We start from the raw sequence: 17726 nt of genomic DNA on the forward strand, positions 1-17726 counted from the left end.
GTTTGATAACCCAGATATTGAAGAATAAAATGAACAGTAAGTATGCCGCTTCGTCAATATATACACATGTTGTGTATCCAAGGTCTCCTCTAAAAATAATATGAATGTGCTTTGTACAAGATAAAATACATGTATCGAGTGGTACGCCAGATATTGAAGAATAAAATGAACAGTTAGTATGCCGCTTCGTAAATATATACATATGTTGTGTATCCAGTGTCCCCTCTAAAAAGAATATTAATGTGCTTTGTACAAGATAAACTACATGTATCGTGTGATACGCCAAATATTGAAGAATAAAATGAACAGTTAGTATGCCGCTCTGTCAATATATACACATGTTGTCTGTCCAAGGTCCCCTCAAAAAGAATATTAATGTGCTTTGTACAAGATAAACTACATTTATCGTGTGATACGCCAAATATTGAAGAATAAAATGAACAGTTAGTATGCAGCTTCGTCAATATATACACATGTTCTCTATCCTAGGTCCCCTCTAAAAAAAGAATATTTATGTACTTTGTACAAGATCAAATACATGTATCCTGTGGTACGCCAGCTATTGAAGAATAAAATGAACAGTTATTATGCCGCTCCGTCAATATATACACATGATGTGTATCCAAGGTCACCTCTAAACAGAATATTTATGTACTTTGTACAAGATAAAAAAACATGTATCATGTGGTACGTCTGATATTGAAGAAAAAAATGAACAGTTAGTATGCATCTTCGTCAATATATACACAGGTTGTCTGTCCAAGGTCCCCTTTAAAAAGAGTATTAATGTGCTTTGTACAAGATAAAATACATGTATCGTGTGATACGCCAAATATCAAAGAATGAATAGTTAGTATGCAGCTCCGTCAATATATACACATGTTGTCTGTCCAAGGTTCCCTTTAAAAAAAATATTAATGTGCTTTGTACAAGATAAAACACATGTATCGTGTGATACGCCAGATATTAGTGAAGAATAAAATGAACAGTTAGTAAGCAGCTCCGTCAATATACACATGTTGTCTGTCCAATGTCCACTCTAAAAAGAATATTTATGTGCTTTGTACAAGATAAATTACATGTATCGTGTGGTACGCCAGATATTGAAGAATAAAATGAACAGTTAGTATGCCGCTCCGTCAATATATACACATGTTGTCTGTGCAAGGTCCCCACTAAAAAGAATATTAATGTGCTTTGTACAAGATAAACAACATGTATCGTGTGATACGCCAGATATTGAAGAATAAAATGAACAGTTATTATGCCGCTCCGTCAATATATACACATGATGTGTATCCAAGGTCCCCTCTAAAAAGAATATTAATGTGCTTTGTATAAGATAAACAACATGTATCGTGTGATACGCCAGATATTGAAGAATAAAATGAACAGTTAGTATGCCGCTCCGTCAATATATACACATGTTGTGTATCCAAGATCCCCTCTAAAAAGAATTTTAATGTGCTTTGTACAATATGACCGGACAATTTGGACAGTGCAATGAAATTAGTTTTTTTAGACAACATTTAATTGTTTTAATGTATATTTAGATTTTGCATTTATTTTATTATTGTAGACTTTGTCGTAAATTTAGGCATAAGTGTTTTACATGGATTATATGTCATAATCTTGGACAAAGGTCTTAAATGCATTTGCTCAATTTATTTCATTATTTATTCTCTGTGACAGTTTGGACTACAATTTACAAATACGTGTCGGACACTAATTACTCTTTTAATCTATTGTTATTTCTAATTTGTCATCTGTTAATCTGCTTAATCCTTTGATTGCTTGTGCTTATATATATTACTATAATTGTTAATTTGTATGTTACGTTACATTTAGTTTGGATTTTGTTGTTCGGTCTTGCCGGACTGCTAAAATAAAAGTTTAAGGAGCGAATCTTCCTTCTTGATTTACAAATAGTCGAATAGCCATTTTACCCGGCTATATCAAGATAAAATACATGTATCGTGTGATAACCCAGATATTGAAGAATAAAATGAACAGTAAGTATGCCGCTCCGTCAATATATACACATGTTGTGTATCCAAGGTACCCCGTAAAAAGAATATTATTGTGCTTTTTACAAGATCAAATACATGTATCGTGTGATACGCCAGATATTGAAGAATAAAATTTGTAAGGGTTCCGCGGAACCCAGTGTCTCGCCTACTTTTGCTGTAAATCGCAGGTTCAACAAAATTGAGGCAAAAAATCAATAAAAATATTCCTCTTGATACTATCCTATGATTGTAAGAAGATTCTGTCCAAGTTTGGTAAACATCTAGGACAGTTAATGAATCTGATAAATGTGTTGAAAACTTTTACTGCAAACTGTATGTAATGTTAACTGGAAGAAAATCTAAGTCAATTTAAAAGTAAAATACAAAAAAAAATGGAGTTATCTTTATACAAAATTTACTAACTTATGATCATAAATAAGTTTCTGTCCAAGTTTGGTACAAACCCAGGATAGTTTAAGAAAGTTATTCAAATTTTAAAAACTTTTACCACAGAGTGAATGTAATGTTTCCCTGCAGAAAAACTAAGTCCATTTAAAGGTAAAATACGGAATAAATGGATTTATTATTTTACGAATTTTGCCTCTAGATACTATCTAATGATCATAAACAAGCATCTGTCCAAGTTTGGTACACACCAAGGATAGTTTAAGAAAGTTATTAAAATTCTAAAAACTTTAACCACAGAGTGAATGTAATGTTTCCCCGCAGAAAAAACTAAGTCCATTTAAAAGTATAATACGGGAAAAATGGATTTATTTTTTTATAAAATTTGCTTCTGGATACTATCTTATGATCATAAACAAGTGTCTGTCCAAGTTTGGTACAAACCAAGGATAGTTTAAGAAAGTAAAATTCTTAAAATTTTAACCACAGAGTGAATGTAATGTTTCCCCGCAGAAATAACTAAGTCCATTTAAAAGTAAAATACGGAAAAAATGGAATTTTATTTTTACAAAATTTACTTCTGGATAGTATCTTATGCTCATAAACAAGCTTCTGTCCAAGTTTGGTAGAAATCCAGTATAAGAAAGTTATTAAAATTTCAAAAACTTTAACCACAGAGTGAATATTTGTGGACGCCACTGACGACGACGCCGACGACGGAATGTAGGATCGCTTAGTCTCGCTTTTTCGACTAAAGTCGAAGGCTCGACAAAATGAACAGTTAGTATGCCGCTCCGACAATATAAACACATGTTGTGTATCCAATGTCCCCTCTAAAAAGAATATTAATGTGCTTTGTACAAGATAAACTACATGTATCGTGTGATACGCCAAATACTGAAGAATAAAATGAACAGTTAGTATGCAGCTTCGTCAATATAAACGCATGTTGTCTATCCAAGGTCCCCTCTAAAAAGAATATTAATGTGCTTTGTACAAGATAAACTACATGTATCGTGTGATACGCCAAATACTGAAGAATAAAATGAACAGTTAGTATGCAGCTTCGTCAATATAAACGCATGTTGTCTATCCAAGGTCCCCTCTAAAAAGAATATTAATGTGCTTTGTACAAGATAAACTACATGTATCGTGTGATACGCCAAATACTGAAGAATAAAATGAACAGTTAGTATGCAGCTTCGTCAATATAAACGCATGTTGTCTATCCAAGGTCCCCTCTAAACAGAATATTAATGTACTTTGTACAAGATAAAATACATGTATCGTGTGATACGCCAGATATTGAAGAATAAAATGAACAGTTAGTATGCCGCTCCGTCAATATACACATGTTGTCTATCCAAGGTCCCCTCTAAAAAGAATATAAATGTGCTTTGTACAAGATAAACTACATGTATCGTGTGATACGGCAAATACTGAAGAATAAAATGAACAGTTAGTATGCCGCTCCGTCAATATATACACATGTTGTCTGTCCAAGGTCCCCTCTAAAAAGAATATTAATGTGCTTTGTACAAGATAAACTACATGTATCGTGTGATACGCCAAATACTGAAGAATAAAATGAACAGTTAGTATGCAGCTTCGTCAATATAAACGCATGTTGTCTATCCAAGGTCCCCTCTAAAAAGAATATTAATGTGCTTTGTACAAGATAAACTACATGTATCGTGTGATACGCCAAATACTGAAGAATAAAATGAACAGTTAGTATGCAGCTTCGTCAATATAAACGCATGTTGTCTATCCAAGGTCCCCTCTAAAAAGAATATTAATGTGCTTTGTACAAGATAAACTACATGTATCGTGTGATACGCCAAATACTGAAGAATAAAATGAACAGTTAGTATGCAGCTTCGTCAATATAAACGCATGTTGTCTATCCAAGGTCCCCTCTAAACAGAATATTAATGTACTTTGTACAAGATAAAATACATGTATCGTGTGATACGCCAGATATTGAAGAATAAAATGAACAGTTAGTATGCCGCTCCGTCAATATATACACATGTTGTCTATCCAAGGTCCCCTCTAAAAAGAATATTAATGTGCTTTGTACAAGATAAACTACATGTATCGTGTGATACGCCAAATACTGAAGAATAAAATGAACAGTTAGTATGCAGCTTCGTCAATATAAACACATGTTGTCTATCCAAGGTCCCCTCTAAACAGAATATTAATGTACTTTGTACAAGATAAAATACATGTATCGTGTGATACGCCAGATATTGAAGAATAAAATGAACAGTTAGTATGCCGCTCCGTCAATATATACATATGTTGTGTATCCAATGTCCCCTCTAAAAAGAATATTAATGTGCTTTGTACAAGATAAACTACATGTATCGTGTGATACGCCAAATATTGAAGAATAAAATGAACAGTTAGTATGCAGCTAAAAAAGAATAATAATGTGCTTTGTACAAGATAAATACATGTATCGTGTGATACGCCAGATATTGAAGAATAAAATGAACAGTTAGTATACCGCTCCGTCAATATATACACATGTTGTGTATCCAAGGTCCCCTCTAAAAAATAAATGCCCTTTGTAAAACCAAATTGAAGAGTTGATTGTTTAAATTTTTGAGTTAGAGATGGCAGTATGGTACATTCAAAGAGCTTTGACACAATCGGTGTGACGGCAATTCCCCTTGCCCCTGTAGCTGTCCATCATCATTTGATTTCCCCCCCTTTTTTTAACACAGGTATAACTATACCTGCTTTAAATATATGTGGAATGAATAAGTTTATCTTTCTTGATAGTATTAAAACAGTTTGTAAAGAATTGTGTTACTATTGCTGGAGAATTTTTTAAATGTTCAGCAGCGAGACCTAGCTAATTATTCATCTGTTGCCTTGCCAGAATGAAGCAGTTTAACGGCATCACTGATATTTTGAGTGCTGAATTCGGTTGTAAGATTTTCTTGTTCGCACAGTTGTTCGCTGATTTTGTGCCGGACATTACGTCTCGAGCATTATGTAGGTCTAGAAATTCGGGGGTATCCTTTGTCTTGAGTGCCAGCTAGGTCCTCGAAATGTTTTAAGAAGCTTTGCGTTTGGTCCACGGGAGTACTGAAGTTCACCATTTTCCATTATGCACATCGAGTCCTTGCTTCTGTTGCCTCTATTACGACGAATTAGCCTATGGAACATTTCGTTGCTTGGATTGTCCATTACTTCTTATATATCTGTTTAAAGGGGAATAATATATTAAACATGTTAAAGAAATTGAGTGTCTCTCATATTACTTTCTCTTCCATGTGCATGCAATATAACTGTTCAGTGTTCTATGTATTGTCATGTACTTTCATTTTATTATTTCATTGTTATAACACAAATCATTGTATGAAATTTAAAACCCACAAGGGTCCATAATTGGATTAATAAAGTATTCTTATTCTTATATTCAAATGTTGCTCTGGGATGACAGGACTGAAAATTTCTGCACAGGGACATTTTTTTAAGCAGGGGATAAACTTAAAAGATTGGGCCTAGATCATAAATAAAATATAAAATCACGCGGCCAGTTGAAAATATTTGACCTGCTGAAGGTATTTTAATCTATCATAAAATCAGAGACATATATGCATTATATGTCTGTGATAAAATCAAGAAAAACGTTTCGGACGCATGGAATTTATAATGTGTTGTTTTCATTTTTTTAAGTTTCAAAATAATAGAAATTTAGAAATTATTGAGTGTAAATCTTGGTCATTTTTCATTCCTGCAGTTGGTACCAAAATACAGTCTATATTTCGAAAGATGTTTGAGATGTTCCCTTTATTTAGTAAATGTAGTGAACTGTAATCATGAATCGACGACGGCTAACAATATTGGGCCTCAGGTGTTTGTTTCTTTTGTCATCTGCAGACCTGAAGAATACACACGCATAATAAGTAAGTTTTTAATTTTCAGCAATATATAAAGTGAAAATAACTTTTATCAAGGAGAATAACGATGTTGATGTATGTCCGTGTCTATTTGTATCAGAGCCGGCAAATACCCCTTAAAGGTTTTCTTCGCAGGAATTTGAAAAACTGCACACGTATAACCTTACGTACACATCACTTGTCCGTCCAGTCGTCGAATACTCTTCCCCTGTCTGGGGTCCGTACGAAAGCAACACATCACTGCCATCACTCAGGTTGAGCAGGTACAGCGTAAGGCAGCCAGGTTTGTCTTCCATGATTATAAAGATAGATCACCTGGAGCAGTTTCAAATTTAATTACTAGTAAATCATTGGAATGGGAAAATTTAGAAATAAGAAGGAAAAAAGCTAGATTAACTATAAATTTGGTGTTAGTTGAAGTTCCAAGGGACAATTTAACAAGAATCCGGGTCCGTCCGCCCTGATTCTGGTTCGCCCCAGTTTCTGTTCGCCCTAATACCTGTTCGCCCCGAGTCCGTTCGCTCTGATTTTATTTTTTAGTATTGTGTTGTGTTGTGTGTATATAATTGAATGTGTTGAAGTCGGTCTACAATTTAGCTGAATATTTACGATGTATCATGTTAACTTGTCTAAAGCTATCTGCTACTATGTTATACGTTTCTGTACATTCCAGTCACCACAAGATATTGCGATACCACGATTTCCCGAGAAATACGGAAAAAAACAGATTTGTTACGTTTCTGGTCGAATAGCCACTGCCTTTTATATTTCAAATCTGAGATAATTTCTTTGAAAAATAAAAAAAAAGTTATAAGCATTTTTATTTGGTCCTGTCGTTGTAGATGTTAGTCCTGTCATTATCAGCGTTGGTCTTGTCACGTTTTCTAAAATTTCTTGAAAAAATAAGATTTTCTTAAATCTATATATCAAATGATGAAATCTTATTATATTTCAAATTTGGGATTAATCCTTAAAGAAATGAAAAGTTATTAGCATTTTTCATTTGGTCCTCATGGTCTTTCGGTCCAGTCATAATTTGTGTATCAAATTTGCAAACAAAACACATAAATTAAAGTCGATTTTCTGAGGATTGCGTGTACTTTTATTAATCATGAAGGCCTTAAACCTTATTATCGTATGCTATTACACTAATTTAAGCAGTACAACACCGATAACACCAATAAAAAAAAATTTCTCAGGACATATCAGTTTGTTTTGGGAATATTACGTTTTTCTCGTATTTCTCGGGAAATCGTGGTACCCAAGATATTGTGACTTCAAGATATTGAGGACCTAGTTTGTATTTGTATACATGTAGTTACGTTACTAGGAAATATAATCAGTGATCAAAGATTTCAAATGATACCTAAATCAGCAATCAATATTCAATCAACAGTAATTAAAAGTAATCATATAAAATAAAGTGTAACAATGCAGTCAAGAATTTGAATAAATTAATATAAATTTAGCAAATTTTCTGTATTTAACTTTTAATAGATATACCGAAATTTTAATATTATATATATATATATTTCGTATTATTGATGTAACATATACATATCATAAATGAATATAGGGCGAACGAACCAAGGGGAAACGGACTATCAGGACGAACACACTCAGTGCGAGCGAACCTAGGGCGAACATGTAATCAGGGCGAACGATCCCGATACCATTTAACAACATCTGATAGACATATTAGGGGGAAACATAAATTTACGCAAATATCAACAAATAAAGATTCCTTTAAATTTTCATTTTATCCTGTTAAACTTAGGGGACGACCATTTGATTTTCTGGGGGGGGGGGGGGGGTTTGATCGCCAGGTTATTTATTTTTGTAAACTGAGAGGACAGATTATTCGTTTTCTGCACTATTGAAGCAAGATTTTCCATTTCAGTCATTAAAGCAAGGGACTGATTATTCATTTTCACAACTATATTTCTGATTTTCGAAAAACATACAATTTTAAAATATTTTTTAATTATGAATAATACAAGTTGTATAGTCAAGTTATTGTGTACCATTTAACTTCAAAATTAATCATTATCCTCTGCAGAAATTTTAAGATTCAAGATTTTATTCATAACTTCATGCATGCAGACACATACTTGTGTACAAGAGGACAATATATACAAACATATTAAGATAATACGTAGCAAGACAGGACAAACGAAACACAAATACATAGTATATTATAAAAGACAATTGGTAAAATAAGATTAAGTATTTTATACTTTTCTTCATGTAATGAATTATTTAATTTCCCAACCAATATACATGTACATACATAGTATTAAAGTTTGGTTTTACCTAGCCTCTTTCAAAAGACTTTAAGTACTGTCAAATTTACATATTTCGCGGAGCGGAGCGAGTCAAATTTGTTTTTGAAGGGTTTTGGAACCGCTGAAGGCCCAAGAAGCTGAAGACCTGCTGAGTTATTTATTTTCAATACATTGCAAGTCAGGAAATTTATTTTCAAACTACCAAAGAACAAACCATTTATTTTTGTGATTATCAAGGCTGAGTTATTTATTTTCAAAATCATCCTGCCCCCCCCCCCCCCCCCCCCCCCCAGAATATCATATGGTCATCCCCTTACTATTTCGAAATGGAACTCACTACCTGAAGCGGGTAGGTCTTTTCACCACCGAACACCTCAAAAACCACCAACCACTAAGAAAAAAATTGATATTATACAATAAAACGATAAAATAAATTAAATTACATATAATTAATCAATTTTTCTATTTTTATCAGCATCATTTTTATGTTGAAATGGAAAATCAATATAAGGAAAAACATCTCCGGATTACATTGTGTGTGTTATAACATTCAAATATATTCAAAATTAGTAATGATAATTTCATGCAAGTATCATGGATCTCTGTTCATTGGTTAGATTTTGATATTTTTCTCTTTTATTATTATTGGTACAACTATTTTATAGAAGAGTTAGAAAAAGCAAAAAATAGAAAAAAAGTATATTTGCCCATGAGGTTCAGAGGAGTTCAAAAAGTGGTGTGATTATAAGACTGTTTTCTGTAGATATTTGGACTTTTAATCTTCTGATTTGTTGAATTAATAACTTGAATATTACATTTAATTCACATTTATAACAATAAAAGACAAAATAATAAACTTTTGGGGTGTTCGGTGGTGTTCGGCGGTGTGCGGTAGTGTTCGGTGGTGAAAAGGCCTACCGACCTGAAGCAATATGTCTGACACTCTGGAATCCTACAAAAGTGGCATATCCACTCTAACTTTAGTCTCGATAATCCAGACGCTCCATATATATGCATTGTAGATTGTTGGCTGTAAGAACGATAACTCTGGTGCATCGAGACTACTCTAACTTTTGAAGGATCCACAACAACATATTAAACTACAAAGCCACTGTACTAAGTACATAATCTATATGATTTGTCTTTGTCATATTGTTTTAAATTAAGTCCATATGTACATAGCACACAAGTTCCAGGAAGTTTTACACGCCTACCTATGAGTCTTACTCTCATATTCGGAAGAAAGGCAATAGCGAATATTTACATAAATAGATAATTCTTCCCATTCTCATTTTATTTTCATGCTGTTCTTTTTAGCTCACCTGGCCCGAAGGGCCAAGTGAGCTTTCTCATCACTTGGCGTCCGGCGTCCGGCGTCGTTAACTTTTACAAAAATCTTCTTCTCTGAAACTGCTGGGCCAAATTAAACCATAATTATTATTAGGGTATCTAGTTTAAAAATTGTGTCCGGTGACCCGCCCAACCTTCCAAGATGGCCACCATGTTTGAAAAAAGAACATAGGGGTAAAATGCAGTTTTTGGCTTTTAAATCAAAGCATTTTGAGCAAATGTGACAGAGGTAAAATTGTTCATCAGGTCAAGATCTATCTGCCCTGTAATTTTCAGATGAATCAGACAATCCGTTGTTGGGTTGCTGTCCCTTAATTGGTAATTTTAAGGAAATTTTGCTGTTTTTGGTTATTATCTTGAATATTATTATAGATAAAGATTAACTGTAACAGCAATAATGTTCAGCAAAGTAAGATTTACAAATAAGTCAACATGACCGAAATGGTTAGTTGACCCATTTAGGAGTTCTTGCCCTTTGTAGTTAATTTTCTTCCATTTTTCGTAAATCTTAGTAATCTTTTACAAAAATCTTTTCCTCTGAAACAACTGGGCCAAATTTAACCAAACTTGGCCACAACTATTATTGGGGTATCTAGGTTAAAAAATGTGTGGCGTGACCCGGCCAACCATCCAAGATGGCTGTCACAGTTTAAAATACAACATAGGGATAAAATGCAGTTTTTGGCTTATAACTCAAAAACCAAAGCATGGTCAGTTGACCCATTTAGGAGTAATTGCCCTTTATAGTCAATTTTGAACCATTTTTCGTAAATCTTAGTAATGTTTTACAAAAATCTTCTCCTCTGAAACTACTGGGCCAAGTTAATTATAGATAGAGATAATTGTAAGCAGCTAGAATGTTCAGTAAATTAAGATGTACAAACACATCACCATCACCAAAATACAATTTTGTCATGAATCAATCTGCGTCCTTTGTTTAGTATTCACATAGACCAAGGTGAGCGACACAGGCTCTTCAGAGCCTCTAGTTATAATTGGCGTGTGTTCTGTTCTTTCATTTTATCCATTCCTTGATATTATTTGTTAATCATGATTCCTTTTGATGTTTTATTTGTTACGTTTATTTTGGTGGTTTCAGTATAAATTCTTTTATCATGTTCCAGTTTTCTTTATGTTACTGTTGTATTGATGGCTATTTAAAGGTATCTGTCTCTGGTAAAGTCCCTTGAGTCATCTTTTATCTGGTTGTATAGTTAAGATGGAAGGAGCGGTCCTTCTAAATAGGGAAAAGAAGAACTTTAGCGGAAGCGACAAGATTAATTATTTGAGCAACAAAAAAACATTTTTTTTTATTAAAATTACTTAATCCCAATACATATTAAAAGAATATGCAAAAGAAAACAATTTTAGCGACAAGAAAGATAGAAAAAAATGAAACATTTATTTACATGATATTTTATCATTTATTATGTAAAACAACAAGTATTAGATTTACCCTGTCATAGTATGATATTACTTTTCCTTGTGTTTTAGAACAATAATATATTTATCTTATAATTTGTTTTTTAAAACTCTCTTTGTACATTTGTACAATATATAATAAACTTGCAGAATTCATTATGTGTGCATCGATCATTGTCCAGAAAATACAGACACAAATTTTGAAATACAAAGAAATGAAATCAAACAAGAGGAAAACACAATTAACATGTGAATATTTTTAATCATTTTATTTTGTGTATTGCCTCATTTAATGATATTTATCATATTTATGCATATTGATTGAAGATTAAAAGAAGTTCACTTTTTTCAATGACTGTATATTCTGGCCTGTACAAAATTGAAAGTGTTATTTAGATGTTAATATTGTAGCAATAAAACAAGGGACACGCGCGTGGTGATGAAGTTAACAATTAACAATTCATGTAATTATTCAGATTAGAACACATGTTTATAAATATGTTTATATGTTTATATAACAATAACCAGCCTTTTTCAGAGTTGATGACTTAATTGATCCCGTAGGGTGTTTATTTAGCATTATGATTTCATAGCAAGTAAAATTAACAATGCACATAAACACTGCAATAAAATGCATTTTTAGCTCACCTGTCCAAAAGGGATTTAAAAAATCATATTTCCTAGTATTACCTATTTCTGGCAGTATTGCCCACCTGGTTTTTGTTGAGCCTGCAAAACTTCTGTTGCAGAAAGCTCGACATAGGGATAGTGATCCGGCTGCGGCTACGGCAGCGGCAGCATTACTAACTTCTTAAAAGATTTATATTTTAGAAGGTAGAAGACCTGGATGCTTCATACTCTGTATATAGATAACTCATGTTACGAACTTTCTGTCAGTTACAGGTTCAATGCCCTTGACGTCATTTTCATGGTTCAGTGACTACTTGAAAAAAAAGGTAAGATTTTTTGTAATGTTAAATTCTCTCTTATTATAAGTAATAGGATAACTATATTTGGTATGTGTGTACCTTGCAAGGTCCTCATGTTAGTCAGAAAGTTTTCACTTGACCTCGACCTCATTTCATGGATCAGTGAACAAGGTTAAGTTTTGGTGGTCAAGTCCATATCTCAGATAATATAAGCAATACATGTAGGTCTAGTATATTCGGTGGATGGAAGGACTGGAAGGTGTACATGACCAACTGGCAGGTGTCATCTGACCTTGACCTCATTTTCATGGTTTAGTGGTTATAGTCAAGTTTTTGTGTTTTGGTCTGTTTTTCTTATACTATATGCAATAGGTCTATACTTTATTTGATGTATGGAATGATTGTAAGGTGTACATGTCTAGCTGACAGGTGTTATCTGAAAGTGACCTTATTTTAATGGTTCAGTGGTCAAAGTTAAGTTATTGAGTTTTGGTCTATTTTTCTAATACTTTATGCATAAGGTCAACTATATTTGGTGTACGGAAATATTTTATGATCTATATGTCTGTTACGCAGGTTTTATTTGACCATGATCTCATTTTCACGGTCCATTGTTAAGTGTTTATGTTTTGGTCTGTTTTTCTTAATGTATAAGCAATAAGTCCACTATATTTGCTGTTTTGAAGAATTGTTAGCTGTACATGTCTGTCTGGCATGTTTCATCTGACCTTGACCTCGTTTTCATGGTTCATTGATCAATGTTTTGTTTTCTTGGTTAATGTTGAGTTTATGTGACAGTTGTAATGAAGCTTTATATTTAGGTCTATCAGCATAATATCAATGATTAGTAAAGAATGCGAGACATTTCAGTGTGTGCACTCTTGTTTTCCTGGGCGGGCAATACTTTGTCAACTCATTTTCATGGTTCAGAGGTTATAGTTAAGTTTTTGAATTTTGGTCTGTTTACTTATACTATATACAATAGATCAGTGTATGAAATGATTGCAAGATGTACATGTCTAGCTGGCAGATGTCAGGGACCGTTCAATATTTATCAGATGGATGGGCTGGTGGATTCTTAATATTGATTCATAAAAAAAGTTATTGCCCATCCTTTTAAATTCTGAAAAAAATCCTCACCCATCTAAACAAATCTGTAAAAAAAGTCCTTGCCCATCAAAACCCTAAAACAATAAAAAAATATTAAAGTTCATTTTCTATTTGAAAATTTGCATCGTTTCACTTCTGCAGGTATTGATCCAACTGATAACATTTAACTTTCCATTTTGAACTATCAGATGTATAATATATAACTCTGTCTTACTTGTCATTACCAAACTCGTACGCTTGTTTATAAATAACATTTCTGGTGTAAAGAATATTATTCATAAACATATAAATAATACCAAAAAAATAAGATTTGATGAAATAGAAATCTATTTAAATATTTTTTCCAAGGGTGAATTTGGGAAAATGTAATATATACTCATCTTCAAAAGTGAAGGACAGATTGGAACATACCAGAAATATTGATTTAAAAAAATGTACGCACTTGCCGACGATTCGTTTATGCGACTGGATAGAAAGTTGGGGAACTGTAGCGCAATTTAAAATATATACATGTATACATTGAACATAAGAAAAAAACATATATTTTGAATAAATAGGGGTATAAGTGTTGTAAATAGACTAGTTCACGTATGTCAACAGTATGTAATCATCGAATGTCGATAAACTATTGTATACCAGAAGAAGAAGAGAACCAATTTGATTTAAATACAGGTCGATGTATAACTTTTGCTTTGGTTCATTGAAGTTGTGGACATAGTAAAATCACAGATTTATATTTCAATAAGATTGTTCTCGAACAAAGGAAAGAATTCGTCATAACAATTGTGATATATGCCACTGGACGAACACTAATTATCCCGAAGGGATGTGAATATTTTGCTGGGAAACTTTTGAGTATCAAATTTTAAAATTAATTTCGGGATTTTTTTTTAGTATATATATAGACGAAATTTCTGTATTAAAATGAATATACATCTCACAAACAGGATTTTCAAATAACGATTTTGAGTAATCACCTTACAAACCAATATAAACGTATGGCAAGATATAACCTTTAAGGAATTTAGTTTTTGTCAAACACAAGAACTCATCACTATCATAAACGTATACGTATATATGCATACAATTTCAAATATCAAGAACAAGCGGTCGGTGTCGATAGTCCGTTTTCTAACTGTTCGAGTAAGACATGTCACTTGTTCATTCTTGAAAGCCTTCATATTCCCCGTCTTACGATGGGGACTGTTTCTGATTGTGTTGACTATAAATGCTTGTATGGTAATTCTGTCGTTTATCTGTACAAGCGGTTGCATTTCCTCTCCTTTCTCAACAAACAAACGAACGAAACGCTACTAGTCTGCTTTCTCTGGAGCATTTTCACTAGACGTTCCCAATATCAATCACTGGACATTTAAGACAAATCAAACTACTGACACTGAAAAACAAGAAGATGCAACACAAAATATCAATCACACATCAAATTTACCACCTAACATAGACTTTCTGGAAGACAGCAATGATTTGCATGATATAATTCTAGAGACAATATCTGAAACAAATACTGGTACTGATATAAATGTAGCTACATGTACTTCAAATGTCAACATCACAGCTACATGTATTGCCCTTCCAAGTTGCTAAAAGTCTGATTAATTCAACAAGAGATTTGAACAGATAAATGAAAATGAAAGAGAGCAATTTATGCTTGACAGAGAGAATGACAATACTAAAAGAAAAATGAAAAGTTGTGTAAAGATTTTTACTGATTACATTTTAAGTATCAGAAATGTTCAAGAGGAGATCTTTAATATTGATCCAAAACAGTTAGATGAGTATCTGCAAGAATTTTATGTTGGTCTCAGAAAAGAAAATGCCAAAGAAGGAGAATCTAATGAATATCAACCAAGCACACTTGATGGGTACATGTCCATGATTTGCCGATATCTGAAGCAAAATGGATATAAATATGACATTAAAATAGATGATGAGTTTAAGAAATCCAGAGATTGCCTCAAATTATCTGAAGAGGAGACCATGATAGAGGCAGGGTCATTAGGCATGGACAACCCTGAAGGTCTGGTCACTCTCCTGTGGTACTTAAATACACGAAATTTTGGACTACGAGGATGCCATGAGCATAGGCAGCTGAAGTGGGGGGATGTTAAATTGGTTACTACCTCAGAAAAAACACCTCGTTTATAATGAGCGACTCACAAAAACAAGGGATGGAACCAACTGCAAAAATACCAGAGCATATGCCCCTTAAGCATGGATAAACCATGACAATCCAGAAAAATGTCATGTATCTGCATACGAGAAGGTATGAAATTGTAAATATCAAGTCGAATAAAAAAACAAGAGTATACAAATATTGTACACATACATATATGCATGATGAGTTGAACAATAACATCCTATCCAACAACTATCAGGTGTTAAGATAGAAAATAACTCAACACACTGGCAGTTCCTAGTAAAGACATTAAATCTGTACGTATGCAATGTTGTATGAAATTTATACAATTGTGAACTCGTGTATCTTGTAAAAGGTTTCGAAAATAAATATATATCAGCTTGAATTGATCAGATAAAAAAAATGTTGTAAATAGGGTACATGTTACTATAAAACTAAGAAAGTGTCCATATGATAGTTCACAGACTAGCACTGGCATTTCCCATGTTCGGTGAACCATGAATTTGAGGTTAAACACTACAATTACATTGTGTACATACAATTAAGAAATACCATTCCAAAAATGAACATATTTTGCTTCGTTATTCTCATAAAAATACTGTTACCATGCCAAACGCTTTATAAACCTGATATTAAATTGACCATTTGTATTACATGATCACATTACTAAGTTCAGTGAACCATACAATTGAGGCCAAAACCATAACTTACATGTACCATACATTTTAGAAAGATACATTATAGTCATTTGCCTAATAAGGATGTCCGCTATAATTTTTTTAATTTATGTCAGATACAATATATACCGTATGGTTTACATCTCAATAACAACCAAAAAGACCCTTAATTTGCATTCCTGTATTTGAATATTATTAATTTATACCAGTCTTATAAAAAAAAATTATAAAAAAGAGTAGCAAATATCCTGAAACGAATAGTTTGTCTAAATTTTCTAGCAATGTATATCTTTTGTAATATGTTACTGATAATTTTGCAGTATAAAAATCACAGACCACAAGAAATGCAGAATGACACCAGTCCATTTTATCTTGGAATAAACCATTCTAAAAAGGCAAAGCCGTCACTTGGTACAAAAACATGCCTATGGGTGAAGGAAAGCTTCGCACACTGATGAAATCTGCAGCAGCAAAAGCCAACATAACAGACAAAAAACTCACAAATCATTCTGGTCGTAGGACAGCTGTAACACGTCTTATAGAAGAGGGCCTCCCATTAACTGTTGTTCAACAGCATACAGGCCATAAAAACATTCAATCCCTCTTATCATATCAGAAAAACAGTCTAAAGAAACAAAAAGAAATAGCACATGTGTTAGATGGTGGTTCTTCCGAGTCAGTATCAAACAGTAAAGGTCAACCAGAACAAAGATCTGAAAGTCCAGGTGTACCAACTACATCAGATCAAAACAACAATGCAGACACTTCTCAACTTAAAAATTCAGCAATGCTCTTTCCACAGGGAACTATAATAAATGGAGGAAATTTCAATTTCAATTTTGGAAATTCTACTACTTTAAGTACTTGCCAAGATGACAATGCTGGCCCAAAACCCAAGCGCAGACGTGTTCAGGTTATTGAATCAGACAGTGACTGATCTACGGATATATTAATCTATACATTTGTTTCATACATGAAATAATCAAAATTCGTAATGTTTCCTAAATGGATTATTTTGTTACAATTCAATTGTTGTTATAGTTAATTAAACAGTTTACATATATATATATGACAATGTGTGATATAAGTAATTGGATAAGTTTGACAAATTATTTCTATTTATACAGACTGCAAGGTTTTGGGTTAATCAGATAAAAGTGATATGATTGCTAATGAGGCAATTGAAGTGTCCAAATTATACAAATGAAAAATGTTTTGGTGTTGTATATCTTTAATTTTGCTACTGAACTGGTTATTTCATACTTGAAAGTAGCTGTGGATGGAAATGGTCTTCATTATTAAATTTGTCTGCAAATTGTCAATAAATATCAAAAGGACCGAAGAGATATGGTTCTCCAGCTTAAAAAAAAGGGGGGGGGGGGGGCTTGATCGAGCGAGGCCTTGATGAAGGACATTTTCACATCTTCATCCATACATGTATTGTAGAATAACCAGTAATCGTAC

The 17726-nt window shown here is 33.0% G+C and overlaps 1 protein-coding gene across 1 annotated transcript; it reads left to right on the forward strand.

Annotated features, from left to right (window-relative positions):
* The first annotated feature begins 6283 nt into the window (after positions 1 to 6283).
* On the forward strand, positions 6284 to 17199 carry LOC134683798 (uncharacterized). Its single transcript, XM_063543104.1, has 3 exons — positions 6284 to 6340; positions 12289 to 12347; positions 16583 to 17199. Exon 3 carries the CDS (start codon positions 16684 to 16686, stop codon positions 17197 to 17199), a length of 516 nt encoding a protein of 171 aa, XP_063399174.1. The 5' UTR covers positions 6284 to 6340; positions 12289 to 12347; positions 16583 to 16683.
* Positions 17200 to 17726: the final 527 nt, after the last annotated feature.

This window comes from Mytilus trossulus, chromosome 9, assembly GCF_036588685.1.
Source record: "Mytilus trossulus isolate FHL-02 chromosome 9, PNRI_Mtr1.1.1.hap1, whole genome shotgun sequence".
Classification (NCBI taxonomy): domain Eukaryota; kingdom Metazoa; phylum Mollusca; class Bivalvia; order Mytilida; family Mytilidae; genus Mytilus; species Mytilus trossulus.